This window comes from Saccopteryx leptura, chromosome 1 (assembly GCF_036850995.1).
Source record: "Saccopteryx leptura isolate mSacLep1 chromosome 1, mSacLep1_pri_phased_curated, whole genome shotgun sequence".
Taxonomy (NCBI): Eukaryota; Metazoa; Chordata; class Mammalia; order Chiroptera; family Emballonuridae; genus Saccopteryx; species Saccopteryx leptura.
The window spans coordinates 30,983,367-31,006,907 of record NC_089503.1 but is presented as its reverse complement, the minus strand read 5'-3'; the positions used below and the strand labels follow the sequence as shown (position 1 = coordinate 31,006,907).

Sequence of the window (23,541 nt, the reverse complement as noted above, 5' to 3'; positions counted from 1 at the left end):
GCCAGTTTGAGCACGGGCTCATCTGGTTTGAGCAAAAAGCTTACCAGCTTGGATCCAAAGTCGCTGGCTTGAGCAAGGGGTTACTTGGTCTGCTGAAGGCCCACGTCAAGGCACATATGAGAAAGCAATCAATGAACAACTAAGGTGTCGCAATGAAAAACTGATGATTGATGCTTCTCATCTCTCTCCATTCCTGTCTGTCTGTCCCTCTATATCCCTCTCTCTGACTCTCTCTGTCCCTGTAAAAAATAAAATAAAATCTTTTAGAATATATCATTGACCTAGCAATAAAGCCAGACATCCTAGAGACCCAGAGACATAGAGTGCTGAAGCTGGATTTTACCTTGAGAAATTTCCCAATTCAGTGAAGTTCTGCTTCCATGGTCTTGCAGAGGAAGGGCAAAGAGAGAATTTTAAGGGCACAGCAAAGGCTGGAAGTCTAACAAGAGAACCTCTCCCCTCATTAAACAAAATCACAATAAGAATTCAAAAGAAATAACCAACAAAATAGAAAGGAAATCCACTGAATGGAGAACATATTAGCCAATAATACGTCAGATAAGAAGTTAATTTCTAAAATGTATAAAGAACTTATACTACTTAACACCAAGAAGACAAACAATCCAATTAAAAATTGCACAAAGGACTTGAATAGACACTTCTCCAAAGAGGACATACAGACGTGTAATAGACATATGAATAAATGCTCACCATCACTAATCATCAGAAAGATTCAAATTAAAACCACAATGAGATACTACCTCACACCTGTCAGGAGGGCTATCATCAATAAATCAACAAACAAGTGTTGGTAAGGATGTGGAGAAAAAGGAACTCTTATGCTCTGTTGATGGGAATGTAGACTGGTGCAGTCACTGTGGAAAGCAGTATGGAGTTAACTCAAAAAATTAAAAGTGGAACTGTCTTATGTTCCAGAAATTCTAATTTTGGAAATATATTCTAAAAAACCTGAAACACTAATTTGAAAGACTATACACACTCCTATGTTCACTGCAGCACTATTTATAATACTTAAGATCTGGAAACAGCTCAAGTGCCCATCAGTAGATCAGCGGATAAAAAATATGGTAAATTTCCACAATGGGATACTACTCAGCTGTAAAGAAATAAAAAAGTAAATTTTACCTTTTGCGACAGCATGGATGGACCTGCATATTATTATACTAAGTGAAATAAGCCAACCAGAGAAAGACAAATACCATATGATCTCACTTATATGTGAAATTTAATGAGCAAAATAAACTGATGAACAAAATAGAAACAGAGGCATGCATACATGGGACAGACTGACAGCTGTCAGAGGGAAAGGAATTTGGGGGTCTGGATGCAAGGAGGCAATGGGATTAAGCAAAAACACATAGACACAGACAGCAGTGTGGTGTTAGCCGGAAGCAAAGGGAGGTACGGAGAAGGTGGGGTGGGCAAAGGGGAAAAGGAGTTTGCTTTGGGCGATGGGCTCACAGTGCATGCACACATGATGTTTTTGTTGCGTTGTATACTTGAAATCTGCATGGTTTTGTGAGCCAATGTCACCTCTATAAATTCAATAAAAAAGAAAAGAAAATACGATGCAAAATGTTTCAGAAAGCGGCAAATTAAAAAGGAAAATATGAGAGGTTAAGAGACACGGCGGTCAAAATGAGATCTCGCATATACCTAATCAGAGTTTTGCCATAAAAAAATTGGAATAAAAAAAAAAACTGGAGTAAGGGGTATGGAAGAAAGGATATTTGAAGAGATAATGAGTGATAATTTTCAGAAATGATGCAAGATACCATTTCAAAGATTCAAGAACCCCAAGCAGGAAAAATAAAAAGAAGTCTTCTTTTAGGCATATTATGGTGAAACTAAAGAATACCAGAAAAAGGGGAAGATTTTTAAAAACTGTCAGGGAGAGGCCCTGGCTGGTTAGCTCAGTTGTAAGGCATCGTCCTGATATGCCAAAGTTGTGGGTTCAATCCCGGGTCATGGTACATTCAAGAATGAACTAAGAAATGCATAGATGAGCAGAACAAAAAATCGATTGTTCTCTTTCTCATTTACTCTCTCTTCCTCTCTCCCTCTAAAAGAAAAAAAAACTGTCAGGAAGAAAAGACAGGTTACCTTTAAAGGAATAACATTTAGAATAACAGCTGACTCTTCAAGAGCAAAAATGAAAGGTGGAAGTCCTTCAGTTTGTTAGCTTGCTAAGTATTTTCAGATAAGTAGAAATGACGTTTGCTACAGTAACTAAAAAAGGGTATCTTAGCCAAAAGGAAAGTAACCCCAGTTGGAAGGACTGAGATGTCAGAAGAATTTAAGAAGAAAGAAGTAAACTTTGGGATAAATCTAAGTAAATATAGACTACATACAAAAATGTTAATATCCTGTGAACATTTTTAAAGACATAGAATTAAAATACATGACAATAATGGTGTATAAGTTACAGATTAAATGATTGAAGTTAAAGTATCCTAATGTTCTCAATTATTTGATAGAAGAGTAAAGTAAGTATACTTGTTAATCTTGTATTTGATCATTTACATATGCAAGTTAATACGTTTGGAAAAATAAAGAACATAAATAAAAGCATATAATTCTAAAACTAACAGATGAGAAAAATATAAAAAAAAACTCAATCAAAAATAAAAGTGGAGAAAGAAAATGAAACAGAGAAAAAGCAGAACAAATAAAAAGCAAATAATCTAAATACAGTATATCTGTCATTACAATAAATAGAAAAGACCAAACCCTTACAAAGAGATAAAGATTGTCAGAGTATTTTTAAAAATTAACTGTATGCTGATTATTGGAGACCTCCTAAATAGAGGAATATACAAATAAAGAAAGTAGAGCCTTGGACGAATAGATCGATTGGATAGAGTGTTGTCCCTATATGCAAAGGTTGTGGATTCAGTCCCTGGTCAGAGCATACATAACCAGACCAAAGTTTCTGTCTGTCTGTATCTCTCTCCCTTTCTCTCTCTCTAAAAATCAATTAAAGATTAAAAAGAAGAAAGTAGAGGGATAGAAATAAGATATCCTAGGCAAATAACCTCCAAAAACTGATATATTTCTATTAATGTTGGATAATTGAGACTTTCACCAGAGCTCAAGAGATAATTTACTTAATGATAATATTTCAGTTCACCATGGAGATACAGTATTTCTGAACATGTGTGTTTGTGTAAGAACTAAATTTCAAAATACATAAAGTAAAATTAAACAGAATGCCAGAAAAAAATAAATTCATCTCCATAATCAAAGACTAAAACACATGTTTCCAATTAATTGATAGAACAAGAGAACAAATTAATCTCTTGCACATAACAACTGTAATTCAAAAGCTGCATGGAAATTTTTATAAACACTGACTGGCCCTTAAAACTAAAGTCTCAGAGACCACATCCTATATAAGCAATACCTCCTCATTAAGTTGGCCGCTGGGAAGGACTGGCCACATGTAGGTAAATTTATTCCAAAGAGGATTTTCAACTCTGGAATGTTTCCACTGGCCTGGCTTACTGGTCCTCGCATGCTTTATGGCCCACTTAAAACAAAAGAAAAGACAAAAGGCATTTAGCAAGCTTAAATATCACTCCAAAATATTTATTGAGTACTAATTATGAACTAGGCAAAGAATTAAAAACCCAAATCTGATAGTTTACTGTGTAGAAGAGACACAAATACAGATAATATTAAAATAAAAGAACATTTTAAAAAATCAGGGAAAGGCCCTGGCCGGTTGGCTCAGTGGTAGAGCGTCGGCCTGGCGTGCAAGGGGTCCCAGGTTCGATTCCCGGCCAGGGCACACAGGAGAAGCGCCTATCTGCTTCTCCACCCCTCCCCCTCTCCTTCCTCTCTGTCTCTCTCTTCCCCTCCTGCAGCGAGGCTCCATTGGAGCAGAGATGGCCCGGGCGCTGGGGATGGCTCCTTGGCCTCTGCCCCAGGCGCTAGAGTGGCTCTGGTCGCAACAGAGCGATGCCCCAGAGGGGCAGAGCGTCGCCCCCTAGTTGGCGTGCCAGGTGGATCCTGGTGGGGTGCATGCGGGAGTCTGTCTGACTGTCTCTCCCCGTTTCCAGCTTCGGAAAAATACAAAAAAAAAAAAAAAATCAGGGAAAAAGGGCAATGTTAAAATTGACAATGGAATTTGAGACAAAAGGCAAATTAGAATAACAAAGTCATTTTATAATAACTATGACATAAATCATAATACTAACAGAAAAGTCAAGTCAAGACATTCAAGGAGAAACCAACAGCCTAACCAGGCAGTGGCACAGTGGATAGAGCATCGGACTGGGATGCAGAGGACCCAGGTTCGAGACCCAGAGCTCGTCAGCTTGAGCACAGGCTCATCTGGTTTGAGCAAAAGCTCACCGCTTGGACCCAAGGTCACTGGCTCGAGCAAGGGGTTAGTCTGCTGAAGCCACGGTCAATGCACATATGAGAAAGCAATCAATGAACAACTAATGTGTCGCAATGAAAAACTAATGATTGATGCTTCTCATCTCTCTGTTTCTGTCTGTCCCTATCTATCCCTCTCTCTGACTTTCTCTCTGTCTCTGTAAAAAAAAAAAAAAGAGAGAGAGAGAGAGAGAAACCAACATAGACATCAGATTACAATAACTAGGCAATTATTTTTAAGTAACATATAAGAATATAAAATATCTGACTTTGGGTGGTGAGCATACAATGCAATATATACAGATCATGTATCATAGAAATGGACACTTGAAACCAATATAATCTTATTAACCAACATCACCCCAATAATTTTTTTAAAAAATTAAATTAAATTAATTTTTTATAAATATAACTAAAATTAAAAAATAGATAAAATATCTGACTGTTATAAACCATAAATGTAAGTTTGGCTACTTTTCTATACAATGCTTAGAACATTTGTAACATTTGCCAGTAACATAGTAAACTTCAATACAGTTTTTAAATGGAAATTGAACAAGCAAGCCACTCTTGTGGCACATGACAGAATAAAATTTGATATAAAAGAAAGTTTAAAAGTTATAACTGCAATCACAAGACATTTTAAAAATCCATGCTCTCTCCCAAAATACTATTATACCAGATAGGGAAAAAATATATATCTTCAATATCTATTTAAAAGGCAACAAAAATAACAATCATTAAAACTTAAACAATACATCTAAAATTAGAGTCAAAGGAAAATCTATAATGTTAAATGCTTATTTATTAAGAACTAGAGCAGGAAAATTAAAGCATTCAACTCAATTTATTTTAAATCTATCGACATATAATTATCCTATGGAAAATAGATGAATGAAAATAATAAAGATTCAAATAAAAATAAAAATTTAGAAAATAGAATGTCAGGAGAATGAATTAAAGAAATGTTTTTAAAATAAAAATTGCTAATCTCTTGCATATAAATCTAGATTAATAAAAATATTATACAAACCAAATAGAAAAATTGAGCTAAATATTTAGCATAAAGATTTAAAAAGTATATTATGCATATGTATGTTAATCAATACAAAATTTCTGATCAAAATAAATGAATTTTTATAAAAACACCTCATAGATTTCAAATATAAAACAGAAAACATGTTCTTGTTCATATAACTTCACAGGTCATGGAACAGATCATTTTTATGCTCTATGATATAGTCTAAACTATAAATGTACAAAAAACTAGCTAATTCATTTCATAAAGGGGAGCTAAGCTTCATAATAAAATCAGTTACTAGTAATTTAAAAAGTAATACGGCAATCTTACTTAAAATTAAAAGTGTAAAATTTCTACATCAATATTAGTCAATAAATTTTAACATATAGCAAGAGAATAATCACTACAGTTAAGTAATACTGAGCCTAGTAATAAAATTATGGACATCCATTAATATAATAAATCACTGATTAATGAATGAGAATATAGAAGCAGTCCCTCACCCATCATTTTCGAGCACACACAATGGTCATCGGGGCCTGAGAGTTGTCTGAGATGGCTTAGCCTCCTCACCAGAACCACCTGCAGTATTCAAACTTATGTTCAAGGGCCCAGGTGTCCCAGAAACCAGCTGACAGTTCTTGGCACCTGTACAGCAAGAGGTGGTGGTGGCATGAAACACCTGTGCTTTAGCAGCATAGAAGCTCTCCTCCTGCTACTGCCGAGCTACGTGTGCCCTGACTAAGGCCAACACTTCTGCTTGTACCTGGATCTAGGATTAATTTTCCTGTTCTTCTGGGTCATTCCATCTACAAAATGTCTGACAGCTTGATATCTAAAACAAACAAACAAAAACTTTCCCTACACCCCACATCCACCTCCAGTAATAATAGCCTTATTTCTTTGTGTCTTTTTACGGCAAATTCCTTAAAAGATTCATCTCCTTTTCTTCTTTTTTTTTTTCTTTTTTCTGAAGCTGGAAACGGGGAGAGACAGTCAGACAGACTCCCGCATGCGCCCGACCGGGATCCACCCGGCACGCCCACCAGGGGCGATGCTCTGCCCACCAGGGGGCGATACTCTGCCCCTCCAGGGCGTCGCTCTGCTGCGACCAGAGCCACTCTAGCACCTGGGGCAGAGGCCAAGGAGCCATCCCCAGCGCCCGGGCCATCTTTTGCTCCAATGGAGCCTTGGCTGCGGGAGGGGAAGAGAGAGACAGAGAGGAAGGAGGGGGGGGGGATGGAGAAGCAAATGGGCGCTTCTCCTGTGTGCCCTGGCCGGGAATCGAACCCGGGTCCCCAGCATGCCAGGCCGACGCTCTACCGCTGAGCCAACCGGCCAGGGCCCTCTTCTCTTTTTCTCATAAACCAATTTGAATTAGGATTTTATCTCTGAAACTAAGCTCAGGTTTTATTACCAAAATCAACAGTTTTCTCCAGACAGAACTAACAGCAATGTCTCTCATATGCTCCTTCCCTTTCTTAAAACACTTTCTCGACTTGACTTCACTGGACTTCCATGAAACCACGGTCTCCTGGTTTTCTCTCAGGTTAGTTGCCAAAATTGCGAGTCTCCTCTTGTGTCCCCAGAGGGTCTGAAATAAATGCTATGAAAACCCAGGGCCTGCCACATCAATCGAGTTTTTAGCTGTGCATTGGTCTGCTGCAAGTAGACATATTACTGTAAGGCAAAGGACAGGGTGCTGATGAAAAGATTCATCCTTCTGGTTGCAGTGCCTTTATTACTTCAGCTCATCAGGGTGTCTTTACAAGGAACTGGTCAAATTCAACTTGCACTGTTAACAAACAGTCACACCGAGCAAAGGCCATTAGACTGCAGAGTTCCAGCGCAGCATGAGCTTTTATGTAAAAGCAATAGACCTCTTAATATTCTGCTTTATAAATGAAGAGCTGACAGACCCTTAACTGTAACGGCACGAGCAGGCCCAGCCATAATGACTGTACATGTGCGTAACATAAATTAGGACGTTCAAGGACTCTTGGAATCTTCATTCCCGAAAGCCAGCACTAGGTGGAGACGGTGATTCGTGCAATGCTAGCAGGCAGCCTTTTCCTTGCTCCTTGAGAACTTATTTCTATTTAGTATTTTCCATTCTTCTCTTCAGCGTGGGGCAGGGTGTTGTTCAACAGTTGGTATTTTTAATAGAAACATCTTATAAAACAAGTTTTAGAAGGGCTTACTTGAAAACACATATATGCACACACCTTGCAAGGTAGCCAAATAAGGTTCAAAAGCAAATTTATTTATTTAAAATACCATATTTTTCACTCCATAAGTCACTCCTGACCATAATACGCATCTAGAGTTTTAAGGAGAAAAATAAGAAAAAAAATATTCTGAACCAAATGGTGTGTTAAAATATTTAACAAAATATACCACAATATTTCAACAATGTAAACTCAACAGCAGTATTAACAACCAGTAGCACTGTTATTAACAAATGAGAAGAGACTTTAATGTTCAAATACCCTTCTTATTGTCTGGGAACCCGCAGCAGCTAAAAAAAATGAACATTCACTTCATAAGATGCACGGGCATTTTCCCCTCCACTTTTGGGGCCGGGGGGGGGGTGCATCTTATGAAGCAAAAAATACGGTAATCTCTTTATTAACGCCGCCTTTCCAGAAAGGGAAAATTCTATTTATGATACTTCATGAGTATCTACCCCCATAGATAGGAAAATGACCAAAGTTAAAAATATCCTCCTAGATACGTCTGAGCCTAAAAGATAAAAAAAATTAAGCTAATTCTTAAATATTTTAGTTGACAGATACCTCTTCTCTCAAAAACTAAGTCCAAGATTGATCGTATTAACGTCAATCTGGTTGATGGAATCAAGGATCCAGCGTGCTCTGTTCAATTAACCTTATAAAGGGATGGGCAACAAAACGCTTCAGACAATGTTTCTCTTTGGAGTCCAGGGCCTTTGCTGGGACTTTGGCTCCGTGGCAGGCGACGAGAAATTGTAAGGACTGCACGCACTGTGACAGAAAGGTATTCTGTTTTGCAGTCTTGAACTCAATAGTAAAATAAAGACAAATCTAAACCTGTCCCAGTTGAAGAAATAGTCTTTTTTTTTTCATATTATATCAGGAGATCACAATTATGTTATTTTCAACAATGAAATGAACATAGTAATAAAATATGATACAATTTATCATTTGGATCAGATACAGTAAATTATAAATAGTCTGGCAAATTCAAACTTAAATCAGCAGTGTCTAACAAACATGCATGTAAAAATTAGATTCACAGTCCACAGCTGTCAAAAAAAGGGTTTTTTTCCTTTACCCTACAACTTATTTATTTAACCGGTTACTTCTTGTTTTCTTAAGGTTATCTAAGCCACAAGACTAGACCACTTTGAATTCACCTATAATTAATTTAAAATTGCACAGCTCCTCAGAAACAGTGGAAGCACATTATTCACACAGGACAATAAAATATTCCATACATTTATTTTGACAGAAATCAGTTTATAAGACTAACTTTAAATACTCCATCTCTGAAAGAAAGAAAAGAATAGGCGAAAGAAATGGGCCAATTGCAAAAAAACAAAATATTAAAACCATCTACTTCAATGGGAATTAATAATAGCCCAACACGTTCCATTGGGTTCGAACTTTGAAGCTCTCTAAAGGTCTGGTCCTATTGACAGGGAAGAAATCATTCCAAATCAGGAACTATGCACACACTAATCTTAAACACTATATGAAGGTTAAAAGATTAGCTATATAGCTGCAAACCTGGGTCTATCATGTATCACTCTCTAGCTTTTTACCAAGAGAACCACTGTGTGACATATTTTAGGCTCCATTTATTTTGCAGTTCACACTGAATGTTAAAAATAAACGTAATAGCTTATGTGAATAATTATTTTTAACATTAAATTTTAAGTTGACCCTAACAGAAAAAAGGCACTGAAGACTGTAGCGTTATTCACTTTATAAACCCCAAGTTACAAAGATCAAGTAGCTTTTGCTTATTAACTATTATTTTACTTCATTCCTGGAATCCTTTGTAGAAATTATGGTAATAAATACACTTGGAATTTGTTCTTCTGTGTTACATATTCCCATTTGCCCATCTTTTTACATTATTTTGATAACTAGAAAATTACTTAGGACAGAGCCTGGATTTTAATGGTAACTAAAAGGGTGACCTCTGTGGTCATGTTTCTATTGGACGTAACGGGGAATTTCTGAAAAGGAGAAATGGTCTGAAAACAATTCTTATTTCATAATCATTTCCATAATTTTACATTTCATTCCTCTCAATTGCAGATCATTAATTAAATCTTTCAACCCAGGTCAGTTATTTTTAGGAGATCAGATATGAAATATGGTGGAAACCTATAGTACATTAATGGTAATTGCCAGCAATATGTACATATTTAGTCTAGAAAAATAAATGGAAATATAGATGGATATAAAGTCCAACCTGACATCTTTCAAGGTTGCTTTTTAATATAAGTCTTTGACCTGCTCTACGTTGTTTTGTTTTTCTAGTTGGTTGAGCTTGTTGGTTATTTAGATTCTTGATACACAGAAGTAATCTATATTCAGCATTAAAAACCTATCATTATCTCTCATAGAGAGTTTCATACTTGTGTAAAAGCAAAGCTCTCTTTGCAACTACGGTAAAATCTTCAAGTGCAAGCTTTGTAAATTAAAAAAAAAATCTTTCTGCAACAATACTTGGGTTGAACCTCATGTGATCTCTGAGTTCTTGAATTGGTCTATCACCTACCTGGGCCTCACAGCTTTGGAATCTCAGATCATTGAGGGATCTACTACCTGAAGTTTCTGTATCAACTTTTTTTGCAAAGAAGGCAAATGAATAAGCATCTATTGAGCACTTGCTCTCTGTCCCCAGCTCTATGCTAGGCACTAGGAATCCAAAAAGAGTCAGAGAGTACTTCTCACTCACCAAAAAGGATAGTATTTTAGGGAGCAGCAAAAAAGTACATAGCTGGGAAAGCTTTGGAAAACAGCAAAAAATTATATACCTGGAAATGTTTTGGAAGAGTAGACACAACAATAAGTCATGGGAAAAAATGACACTTTTCATAAGAGTTATAAGAGGTAGAGCTAATAGAAAGAAAATAATATGAACTTTTGATTATTAAAAAAAAAAACTGTTGGGTAAGGGGAAATCCATGAAGGATGTATAAAATTTTTATTCGTGGAGAATAAAAGGTTTGGAATAGTGAAAAGGAGACAGAGATGCCATTTCAAGAGAGGAAGAAGAATACAATCTTTGGTATTATGTAATGACTCCAAAATATGTTTCCTGAAGACACAGAGTTCTGGCTAGAAGAGAAAGTGATTTGTATCCTAAAGCATTCATTTCCCAGACTCAGTTATGTCTAGGCGACTCTTTGCTCAAAGTGTGCTTCACCATTTAAAGTTCTCCAGTGCCTCTGTTTATCCAGAGTAGGAAGGAATAGCTATCCCCTTCCTTCAATAGTAATAGATTTTTAGATAGGCACATGGTTATCCAGATAAAGATAAGAGTTCCTGGCACTAAGGTGCAACCATGTATCAATGTTTTAGCCAAATGAGCTGTGAGTAGATACAAATTGCAGACCTTACCCACAAAGCAATCAGACATGCCTATATATATGTAGGCCTGCATATTTCAAACCCATATTGTTCAAGGGTCAACTGCACTTCCTTAGGCTAGAAATTTGGAAATGTAATTCTAAGTCCAAGAATATTAACATTTAAAATTCTTGATGCAAATTGCCATATTGTTTTCTATAGGGGCGGTGTTGATTGAAATTCTTCTTTGTAAAAACGTCATTGGGCCAATATCTATGGCTTGGGCTACAGTGTTTGAAATTATTTAACTCTGATGTGAGAAGTGAGCAAAATAAAAATAAATTCTTTGAGAGTTATATTGTAGTTATGTCAGTTGTAGGTGATCTACCTGTTCTAAAACAGACCTCAAGACTCAGTGCCACCTCCTCAGATCTGTCTGGATTCAGTGCTTCTGTATACCGAACGTTTTTTTAATCAGTAACACTTAATATGTAACCAATACTTAACATGTTTAATTTTCTATTCCCTGGCAAGGTCTGTGAAGACAGGGATACAACCTTGTGCATGGTTGTATTCCCAGAGTCCAGCACACTATCTGAAACATCAAAGACACAGGAGACACTGAAAAATATTTCCTGTATAAGTAGGAGAGTAAAACTTACTGGGGATACTCATCTCTTTCAGAGTTTGAAGACCCCAAAATTAGATTTCCCAGTTCTGTATTTGTAGGTAACTCATTCCTTGTGATCTTTTAAAATGCAAGCATAGTCATCAAGTGTCTACCTACACTACACGTACGTAACTTGTGCCAAGTTTTGTGGTGACTTCAAAAGAAGTATAAAAAGGTAGTGCCTGGAGTTTCTATTTGGGTGGAAAGACAGGATATACACAGTGAAATATTTACAACACAGCTATGCTGTCCAAGAAGGTAACCAACCATTAGGCACGTGGAGTCTTTAAGTGTACATTTGAATAGCTAAAATTAGAGAAAATAATGCATTCCTCGGTCACACTATCCACACGGAAGCACTCCACAGCTCAGCACTGCTGGACAGTATATGAGGAGTAAGATCTGAGAGGCAGACAGTTTGTCAGAGCTGAGAGTCGGGGAGAACATGGGGGTCAAGTGATTTGAGTTGGCTCTACTGGGCAGAATGCTTCATGAGTTGAAAAAAAGAAAAAGAATTCTGTTAGAAATTTAAAGAATGATTTAAGAAGCCAGTGGATTGGGAACAAGTCTGCCATATAAATGGCCTCAGTTGCCTAAATGGGCCTATGTTTGACTATGTTAAGACTAAAAAATAATCAACCATAAAATGCTTTCACTCAAGATCCTTCATTTTCACAGTTTATTATATTTCTTAAGTGGCAAAAGTTTAAATGCTAGATCTCCAAATAAAATTGTGTCAAAGGATCCCTGTGGGGCAACGCTAGATATAAACTCAACTGACAACGTCCTTTTCCTTTTATTCCCTCTCATTTCCTCTTTCTTCCCAACCCCATCACTGTGGTTACTGCGAGACCATTGTGTGGCTGCTACATTCTGGGCCTAGGCTCCTGGCACTCTGCAAGTCACTCAGGGCACCTGACTCTCAAGGGCTTTAAAGTCAAAGTTCCTTCCAAATAAGGCCATAAAGGAAGTATTAAAGTAACTTATAAAAAGTTGCATAAATCTTGGGCTTTTAAACTATTCTTTTTTTTTTTAATTCAGTGGGAGGAAGGGAGGCAGAGACAGACTCCCACATGTACCCTGACCAGGATCCACCCGGCAAGCCTACTAGGTGGCAATGCTCTCCCCATCTGGGGTGTTGCTCCGTTGCTCAGAAACTGAGCTCTTCTTGGTGCCTGAGGCGGAGGCCATGGAGCCATCCTTAGTGCCAAGGGCTAACTTGCTCCAATCAAGCCATGGTTGCAGGAGGGGAAGAGAGAGAAAGAGAAACAAGACGGACATCCACATGCAGAGCCAATGCTCTACCACTGAATCAACTGGCCAGGGACTGAACTATCCTTTAAGTATGGTAAAATACTGAGCCAGCACACGCCAAGGGATGATCCAATGCATCTCACCAACTGCTTTTTAACATTTTCTTTCTCATCACTGTGACCAGCATGGGGCAGGGAACACTTCCCTTACCAGCCTTCAGATCCGGATTCGGATGATTCATCTCTTGAATCTGAAAGGAATCCATGGACCACTTTATTTATTTGGTCAATGGGGAAAATGAGGTTCCAGTGACACTTACCCTGGAAGTCTTACTGGAAGAGCTTGTAGAAAACATAGACCCTTACGGCTCAGTGAATCACACGGTCCACACAAGAAAACATCCCTTTAGATATAAATGGCCTTGAATGCCCAGAAAGAAACTTAGTTTGTACAGTAACATTAACAATTCAGTCAAGTGTGACAGTCAAAAGGAGGTGCCCAATAAATGTTTGTTGAGGAAACTGTTAAAATCAGGATGTCAGATGGTCCTCTCCCTGTACTTTCACAGAAAAAAGTGTGTTTTCTCTGAGAGTCAAGAATCAGCAGTAACTACTGACAGTCTCTGAGCCTCTCAAAATGGTCCTTTATATATTCCTTCTAATGCAGTATGTTAAACAGAGGAAATGCTTAATAAACCACATGTGAACAATCCAAGACTTGTCACAGTGTGATACCATGGTAGCAGACCATTCAGTTTATAAGAAATGGATCTATGTCACTAGACAGCAATTTTCATGGGGATTTTGTCTGTCTTGTTTCAGTGCGTCTGCAGTGCCTAGGACAGTATCTGGCACAGAAACTGCACTAAATAAACAGTTGTCGAATGCAATACCAACCATAGACTGGGCAATCAGGGGCCCTGTTGTGGGTCTCACTTTATGCCTTCTTCCTGCTTTACTCAGTGAACCAGGAGGAGTCCATGGTAGCAAGAGGAAGTGTCTATCAGTCAGGCGTCCCCAAACTACGGCCCGCGGGCCTCATGTGGCCCCCTGAGGCCATTTATCCAACCCCTGCCGCACTTCTGGAAGGGGCACCTCTTTCACTGGTGGTCAGTGAGAGGAGCACTGTATGTGGCGGCCCTCTAACGGTCTGAGGGACAGTGAACTGGCCTCTTGTGTAAAAAGTTTGGGGACCCCTGGATCTGAAGTCCATGTGCCTATTTCTAGACAATTCTATGAGACCTCAGGATTCCCTGGCCAAAAAGCCCCAAATTTGCTTTCAGAGACTGTAAGAGCCTCTCCCCAACTCTATACTAATTGCAAAACATACTGCTGGTGTGCAGCCCCATTACTGAAAGATGGCCAAGGGGCAGCTCTGTCAGGGGTGGGGCAGAGACTGGACACAGGCTGGTGTGGCTCCCTCTGCATTTTGAATGCATGCTACAGTGCTGGACATAGCTGCACTGTGAAGGGGAGGTAGCTAAGCCATGGGCATTTGCACTTTTATCCTAACACTGCAAATTGTAGAGAAGGCTTGGCTGGATAGTTGGATGGTTGGCTGGCTGGCTGGCTGGCTGGATGGATGGATGGATAAATTGACAGATGAATAGAAACATAGATGGATAGATAATTGAATGAAAACCATGCCTTTACATGAATCAATGAAGTATACTAGGGAAAGAGAAATGAAAGGGGGCATGTGGGTTTTGCCAAAGATTCTGATACTAGTCAATCTGTCAAATGGGATAAGGACCTCTTTCATTGTCTTTAGTGATCCATCTCAGCTGTAACAACCTTGTCCAGAAAAATGTGACTCTGTATGAGATATCTTAATGTGGCTAAAAAGGTTGGTCTTTTTATTCTAAGAATGACATAAAATATAAATTTTAAGATTAAGTTCTCAATCAAGTGAAATTTTTAAATGTGTCACTCAACATATGCTCACTTGAAATCAAAAGATTCAACCGTCAATTATAAAAAGAAAATTCCAAATTCACAAAAATCAATCACTTTGTCTTGAAAGAACTCTTCCTTTCAGCAGAAATTGCACCAAGAGGTATCCACCAGGCATTTGTCAGCAGAGCAGAGTGGATGAGAGCAAGCAGTCTGGTGCCAGGTCTTGGGATTAAGGCTTGGCTTCCCCTCTGACTAGCGGGGTGGATTTCGGCATGCCATGTCCACATCATGGGATTATGAGACACCTACTTTGGAGATTTGTTATAAATCGTTATTTATAAAGGAACAGAATATTATCCAGTTCCTAGTCAGCACTCTGAGAGGCTGATTTCTAGAGTTAAATGTTATGTTACTGTTAAATGATATAAATGGTGTGTGACCCATACTATTAACTATTCTAACCAAATGCCAAATTCCATGTACTCTCAAAAACAGGCATCGTCTCTAAGTGCTGTCCAATTTAAATTTTAAATGCTGTTATCTAAGCTAATACAAAGCAACTCTGGTACTAACAATAGATTTAGCCATCTCAAAATATGGTTAGTGTGTTGCCACAATTGATTTGGGTTAATGTAACACTCATTCAGTAGGAGCTGTGTAAATCAGCAGGTGGAAAGACTGTGTTTTAACTTTGTCTTCCCTGGCTACTGAAAATGTGTGTTCAACATCTTAATCATTTAAATCTATATAAAGTTATAAAATAATAAGAAAAAACCTAATCTCCCTCTGTGCTAGAATGCTGCATGCACACCGCACACAGAGAACACCAAAGCAGCAGGACATAGGACCCAAGGGCAGCTACCCACAACAAAGATAAATGGACTGTATAAACTATAACAATAATAATAACGACAGCAATAATAATTAATAATGCCTTTTATCGACCTTTTAGAGTGAAAATGACATCCCTTGTACCTGTTTTTATTTAAGAAAATTTTAGGATTTTGTTATTTTCCTTAAAATGGCAAAGATAACTTCTTAATCTCAAACATTCGCATAAATGACATGCATGTAAACTCATGCATGTGAATGGCACAGTAAAGGCAGTCCAAAGAATTTCCATTCTGGGGACCTCAGAAATAGTTTCTATTTTTCCCATTATTAGTATTGCTGTTGTCTTTCTTAAAGCATCATTTGTTAAAAAGACACTTTACAACTTCTTCAAAGATGAGTTAAAGTTACATACCGCTGAACACAAAAACCTTCAAATTTTAACATTACAACTTCAATGGAATCTGTGAATGCATTATCAGAAGTGTCAGGTTCACAGTGAAATTAAGTTAATTCACAATATCCACCAAACTTCATAATATTACCTCCTTTTTCACACAAATCAGACTGATTGGAAAGATTAGCATTTGTTGGAGATTTAGTAGCAACATCCTTTTGTTTCATTTTATGCAGTTTGAAGACTGAAGGAGCCTTAGGAATTAATTGCAGGCTTCTAATAAACACAGTGATGTAATGACGTATTTTGCATTACTGGTTTATGTTTGATTCCAAATAAATTGCAGATTATTTTTTCTGGTGTGATACTAAAACAATTTCCATTTTGCAAAAAGGATAATTAATCGGCAATTTTTTCACATTAGATCACATATCTCTAAAGAGTGCCCACGGATTTGATCGTCTTCAGCTGCTGTGTATTTATTTTTCATTTTTTCTACTGATGTACCACCCCATCAGTGCTGACATTTAAATGAGTGAGTATTCAACACAAACGTGATCATTTGTACAGCATCCAATGCGGCCCCATACTGAGATGATTGCTTCTGGGAGCCATCCACGGGTTCTCAAATAGGGGGAAAAGCCAGGCAAAATTTTATCAATTTACATTTTTATGTGATTAATTTTTATGCAAATAAGGGCCCGATGGTGCTCCCATCTCACCTGAATCATTCGGATCATCAAAGACAAATTGAGCATCACTTATTTTAAAAATAGGCTTTAAACTACTCTACAGCTGTGTTGGAAAATGCTAAGAGCAGGGCGTAAACTTCTCTAATATAACAGGACTAGAGAAGAGAAGAAAATGCTTTTTGTACACAATGCCATAAACATGGAACTTAACACACACACACAAAGTGTCTTTGCTTTGAATATTCTCTTGTCTTTGTAAATATTCAGCAATGGAAATGACAGTGTCTGAAGCAATGTTTCCCCAATTTCTAAATGCAAAATCAGAGCTGGTTCTCAGTAAGCAAAATATACTGACCAGTACGTGTCTTTGCCAACTTTCTATCACTTTTGCATGAAAGTAACTAATAAATAGAGTAAATATACAGGGAAAACAAAATGCCACAGACTTAAATGACAAATCCTAGTTTGTGGGTTAGGGGGCTTGTATTATCAGTATTATTTTGCATAAAATTAACACAGCACTTTTCAGTTTACAGAATTTATTCCTAAATTCACCAACCTTCCCCTAAAATAATAGAATTATTTAGTTTGCATTTGGGATCCATTAGAAATTACAGAAATCATATTAGATTTTTTTTTCAAATAATAACATTCTTTAGATTTATGAACTACAAATAAAGATGATTTCCATGATGTTTGGAATCAAGCTAACAGTACAATTATATAAATAAGTAGTGACAGCTTACAAATGCCACCTGAGCAATAACAAAGTTCAATTTTCTATTTTTTAAGAAAAGTATTTTTTTCTCACATGGTATCTTTTTAAAATGTGCTTAGCATTTTATATACATGACTCAGTTATCAAAATCTTCCCACATGTGTGTGTGTGTGTGTGTGTGTGTGTGTCTCATGAAAATAATCGACAGAGCAGAAATAAATTGTTGACAATTCTCTGAGAATGGAAACAGACCCCAGGGGGTAAAAATCTGGTTATCTGAATGGGCGATATAATCGAAGGTTCAGCTCAGCTAAGGGAATTTCAACATAAACAATGTCCTTATTTCCAAGAGCGGGTCCTCCTTTCCGTACAATAGTGGAGGAATGCCAATCCCTTCCTGACCGCTGTGAGAAAAGTGCTGGACAGGAACAAGATTAGAATCTTAAAAGCTGTCCTGTGGAGCTAAATTACTGTGCAGCGTACAGGTGAGGAGGTAAAAAGAGCAAAAATAAATGGAGTTTATTCCATGCTTCTTAGAGTTTATTTCATGAAGACAGAAATAAAGATCTCTAAATCCATAGTTACAGTTGTGCCTTGTGAGATGGCTCTGTGTGTGTGAGTGTGTATGTGTATGTTTGTGTGTCTGAAACTGTGTATGGGCCTCCTCTCTCTTTACCAACAAAAATATGCCATTCAACACCATATTACACACAAAAAGATCCCTATTTACATTCTCACTCTCTTAGTTCAAAAAGAACCTGAGAAAAACAGGTGTTTCTGCAAAAAATTTTTTATTAATTTTAGCCTGTTGTGCAATTCATGAGAAATAGGAGAATAACTAGACTTGTGTAACTCTTCGTGCACGTGTACAACCGTCTAGTTTGATCTTCGGATGCGTTATCACAAACTGGCCAGCACAGAACATCATCCACTGTGATTCAATCAGAAGTGGAGGCCGTTCACATAGGTCATAACCTAGACATTTCATATTCTCAAACAACAGCAGGCGTAACACAACGCAATCCCCAAGGCTTTATAAACTCTGCCCCCGACTAGAATAGAAGCAGCAGTTGTTTGGTGGAAAGCAGGTCAGCTGGCAACTCCACAGCTGTTTTCTAAAAGTCCAGGAGAGCTGCCAGTGTAGTGGAGACGAGATCGTCTCTCACAGAAGTAAACTGGCACCTCCCAGATGGCAGGGGGAACTGCTTGCATATGTGTGGACTGAGTCCATTTGAGGACAACGGCACAAGGGACTGGAAAAGGAAAACCGTTAGGGATGACAACTTTCAAACTCAGGAAAGGAATAATGCTGATCCTAAATAGAGCAGGTCTCCAGGTCCCAGGAGCTTCCCAGGGGGTCAGCCCGTGCATGTGACCTTGGCCATAATCTTTTGCACAGAGATCAGATGACCCTCCTTCCATCTAACAATCATTCTTTGGTCATTGTCCCAAGGAAGGGGGCACTGATTCCCTAATTTAAATGAAAAGCCCAATTACTGGATTCTGCTTCCCAGTTTGAGTAAAGCTCAAAACTTCAGCACAGGAAACAAAGTCACATCTCATCTTGGGAATAATTGTGAATCTTACAGATCTTAGGATAAGTGACTCTGGAAGGAGAGCCAGAAATTAGAAGAGAAAACTTCAGTATGACGTGACTATCCAATGTGAATGCTCCCAGTAGAATGCATTCATTTCAAATTCTGAAATTTAAAAATTAAAATACCTGTAATTATTGCCCATAATAATATGGTCTGTGTGTGTGTGCGTGTGTGTGTGTGTGTGTGTGTGTGTTACAGAGACAGAGAGACAGAGAGAGGGACAGATAGGGACAAACAGACAAGAAGGGAGAGAGATAAGAAGCATCAATTCTTCATTGCGGCACCTTAGTTGTTCATTGATTGCTTTCTCATATGTGCTTTGACCAGGGAGGGTGTTACAGCAAACCAAGTGACTCCTTGCTCAAGCCAGCAACCTTGAGCTCAAGCTGGTGACCTCGGGGTTTCAAACTTGGGTCCTCTGCATCCCCAGTCCCACACTCTATCCACTGTGCCACTGCCTGGTCAGGCATGGCCTTTTTATTATAAAAATTAGATAATCATATTAAAATATTGGAATATGTGGAGGTTTTCCCTCCCTTTCTGGTATACCTGGTTATGCCAGTTTTTTCATTGAAATGCAATTTATGTAGATTAACGTGCAATTTTTAAATGTCTAGACCAGTGGTAGTCAACCTGGTCCCTACTGCCCACTAGTCAGCATTTCCAGCTTTCATGGTGGGTGGTAGCAGAGCAACCAAAGTATAAATAAAAAAACAGATTTAACTATAGTAAGTTGTTTTATAAAGATTTATTCTGCCAAACTTAGCAAAAATCCGACATAAAGTACTTGGTACGTAATTATTATTATATGCTTTAACTTGCTGTAACTCTGCTTTATAAATTTTATAAAGGTACTTCCCTACTTTATAAATCACCATTACTGTGGAACTGGTGGGTGGTTAGAAAATTTTACTACTAACAAAGATACAAAAGTGGACGGTAGGTATAAAAAAGTTGACTACCCCTGGTCTAGCCCAACGACTTTGTACACATGTAGACACCTGTGAAGAAGCACAACCCTCTAAAAGAGATAGACTATTTCTATCACCTCACTTTGCTGTCATTAAAATGTATAAGGTATTAATAACGTGAGATGGGGAAGGTGAGGCACAGATAAAATTAAGAAACTTTAAAGAGGTCAAATAAGTGTTTCAAACTGTGATCATCTGACTCAGAAGACTACATCCTTCTCTGCAAGCCACAATGCCTCCATCAAAAGAAAGGACAGTGAGAACATGGAAATCTTTACTGATGGAAAACATCCAAAACTAAATCCTTTATTTATTGAAAATGAATAGGAAAAACATAAACCAGTTTACTAAAATTGACATTCTAATATATGCAGCATTCAAAGGGTGTCATATTTTCACTCAGGGAGAGAAATCAGTATTAGGCTCAGCGCTTATGGCATATAATCCTTGTAAACACTGCATGTTTACAATGCCAGAAGTCGTATGGGCACTTGGAATAAGCCATGCTCAAGACAGAAGTTTACCCTATTGTAGAGCCTATAACAACAAACAAATAACGATGATCTAAAAATTCTATTATATAGAGAATTAAAATATGTTAACATGATAGAGAGCAATTGTGTAACCAACTCATGGGGGTGGGGGGGTTTATCAGAGAAGACTTCTCAAAGAGGCTCCAGTTAAGCTGAGGGCCAGAGGAACAGCTGATGCAAAGGCACTAGATGGGGAAAAGCTTAATATGTTTCAGGGAGAGAAAGTGAGGTAGGAGGCTGAAACAGGGTGGAGTGGGGACTGCAGTAGTTGTAGGATACAAGGTTGTAGAGATGGGGCAGGCCAGCCTATGTAGGGTTTGGCAAGCCAAGATAAGAAGCTGACATTTGATTCTAAATATGATGGGTAGTGTTCAGGATGAGAACGACATTATCTGGTTCTTATTTAAAAATAATAACTGGCTGCTATAGAGAATGGACAGTAGGGGAGCAAACATGGGAGGGGAAACAGTTCAGAATCAACTGCCATAGAAAGGACGATGGCGGCTGGGACTCAAGCTTAATGGAAGTCAAAATAAATGGACAGATTCAGGATCAAAACATAGAAATAAATGAATAGATGCATCAGTTAAGCTTGAGAATAGACAGAGTATTGGGATAAGTCTAAAGATGAAAAAAATGTGAGATGTCCAAATGTTCAGCTGGAGGACATGAATAGACAGAGGTGACTAGCATAGGAGCAAGTCTGAGAAAGAAAAAAAAACATTCTACTTGGGACATGCTCAGTTTGAGATTCTAGTTACATCTCCAAATGGAAATGTCTGATAGGAAAGTGGATCTGTGAGTCTGCAGAGGTTGGGACTGGAGCTATGGGTTTGGGGATAACTGGAATCTTGATGGTATTTCAAGCCAAAGGAGCAGATAAGATCACCCAGTAGAGAGGTAAAAGAGACAAAGTCAAAGATTAGAATCCTGGAGTACTAGATATTGAGAGTTAGAACAAAACAAAAAACCAAAAAAGCAGGCAGCAAAAGAGACTGAAAAAGGAGTATCCAGTGAGGAAGGAGGGAAACCAAGAGAAGAAACTGTTTCACAAGAAGAGGTAGTTAAATGTGTCAATTGCTTTGAAAGATCATAGAAAGAACAGAGAAATGACCACTGGGGAGTGGGAGCTATGTTTGATGCAGAAAAAGAAGTCTTGTTTGTCCAGGTCCCTATTTTGTTTATTATGGGTGAAGCACTCCTCCAGAATCAAGATCACTTACATTCCTGAAGATACAAGACAATCCAAACTAACACAGACCACTCTCTACTCCCAAATTCAACCTGAGAGCCCTATCATTCATTACCTTTGGGAATTCTGGAAATGAACCTGGGAATCCACTGTCCTCTTTATCCTGTAATACAGTGAAATACACTGACATCACATCAAAATTATCAAAATAAGTACATTTAAAGTCCATCTAAGTAGGTTTGTGCTCTTTTCTGTGTTGCTCTACACATCAGAAACAAGGGTGTTCATGCTTTCTAGGTCTCAGACAGCACTACCAGGCAGAACATGTTATTTCTGCACAAATCTATTCAAGAATGTATTCGTAAAGTCTTGGATAAAATATCCCATGTGAGTAACATGTTACACATACAAGGTATTTCTCATACCCTCATCTAGGAAGCCATTTTTTTAAATGAGTTCCATGAGATGGCAAAAATAAAACTAATTCATTATTGCTCTTAGGAAATAATGGACTAAAACCTCTCAAGCTAGCAAAAGTTGATGTGGACAAGGGGAACAGGAGATCAGAGGACACTTGTTTGGAAAGTCAGGGAGTGACCAGTTGTGAGTATGAAAGTGTGAGTGCACAGTTTGCCGTGGACCAGCATGGCTAGTATTTGTCCAGGTCCTGAGTGAGAACGGTGCAGAATGAAGAAATAAACTCAGAGACAAAAAAGGATGAGATCAGGAGGTCTCTTTGCAACACAGGTAGCTTGCAAGAGCAGAACAAAGCCCCTGATCTGCTTTATTATATAGCGCAGAGACATTTGCAAATAAGGAAAGTCTCTGATACACAGTTGCACATCTCCAAGGCAACCCAAGAATTCTGCCAAGTGCAGAAAACCCTCCAGCCTGCATAACTGAAATCAACCAACATCAGAAAAAACAATGGGTGAGAGGAAGGGCATGTAAATTGCCTCTAGCAATTTAATCAAGTAAGTGAGGTGGGAGGATGGGATGAGTACAAATACTCAGCTTCATAGCCAATATGGAGGTGTGGGGGGAAAACTTAACCTTTGGCTAAGCCTTAAACTGCAAGGGCTTTGCCAGCTTGCAGTCTCCCACATATCCTCCTTTTAAATTTTTTAATTTTAGTTTGTGTCTGAGATTTGTACTCATCTGATTTTCCAGTTTCCCAGATTCCAATTTGGAGGCAGATTGGAAAAGTACAGAATAAACATAAAATTTATATAGCCAATGCTCACAGATATCACAGCAAATGTCTTAGTACATTGAAAGGATTAAAGCTTTTTAGATTATCAAGCAAATTCTTGGCCAATACAGCAGGATCTATAATAGAGTCTTTGCTGTGTTGAATGTCCTTAATATGTTCACCAAATCCATGCTGACACCATTACCCTTCCACATTCCTTGCAGATGCAACCCAACCCCACTTCAGTTCCATTGAGAACTGTCACAAGGAGCAAGAGTCACACTCAGGAAAAGTCCACATAGCACTGGAACTATTGTCTCATTCTCACTCTCTGTAGCTGGTTTCCAAGTCCCATGACAACTGCTTCCAGCACATTAAGCTTTTGCCTTAAGCTTTATGGGCATTCTGTATCTCTGGAATCAGGTTGCTTTCTAGGGGCTGATGCCAATCTATGATGAGGTTTCACATTCCTTGTTCCTTGCTGGCATTTAAAGAGGACCTGTTGATGACAAAACTGTAATATACCCTCACCCCCAAGTAATTAATTTGATTGAATTTAGCCACTCAGGGCCAGCTAATATATCCCAGTATAACATGTGAGACTTAGGC

At 38.2% G+C, this 23,541-nt stretch overlaps 1 protein-coding gene across 1 annotated transcript in view; it reads right to left on the bottom strand.

The window, feature by feature from the left end:
* Nucleotides 1-23,541, bottom strand: part of DCDC1 (doublecortin domain containing 1) — a 394,396-nt gene that overhangs the window by 74,746 nt on the left and 296,109 nt on the right. Inside the window, 1 exon segment of the mRNA XM_066360544.1 lies at nt 3,425-3,550. Within this exon segment, the coding sequence (XP_066216641.1) occupies nt 3,425-3,550 (126 nt within the window).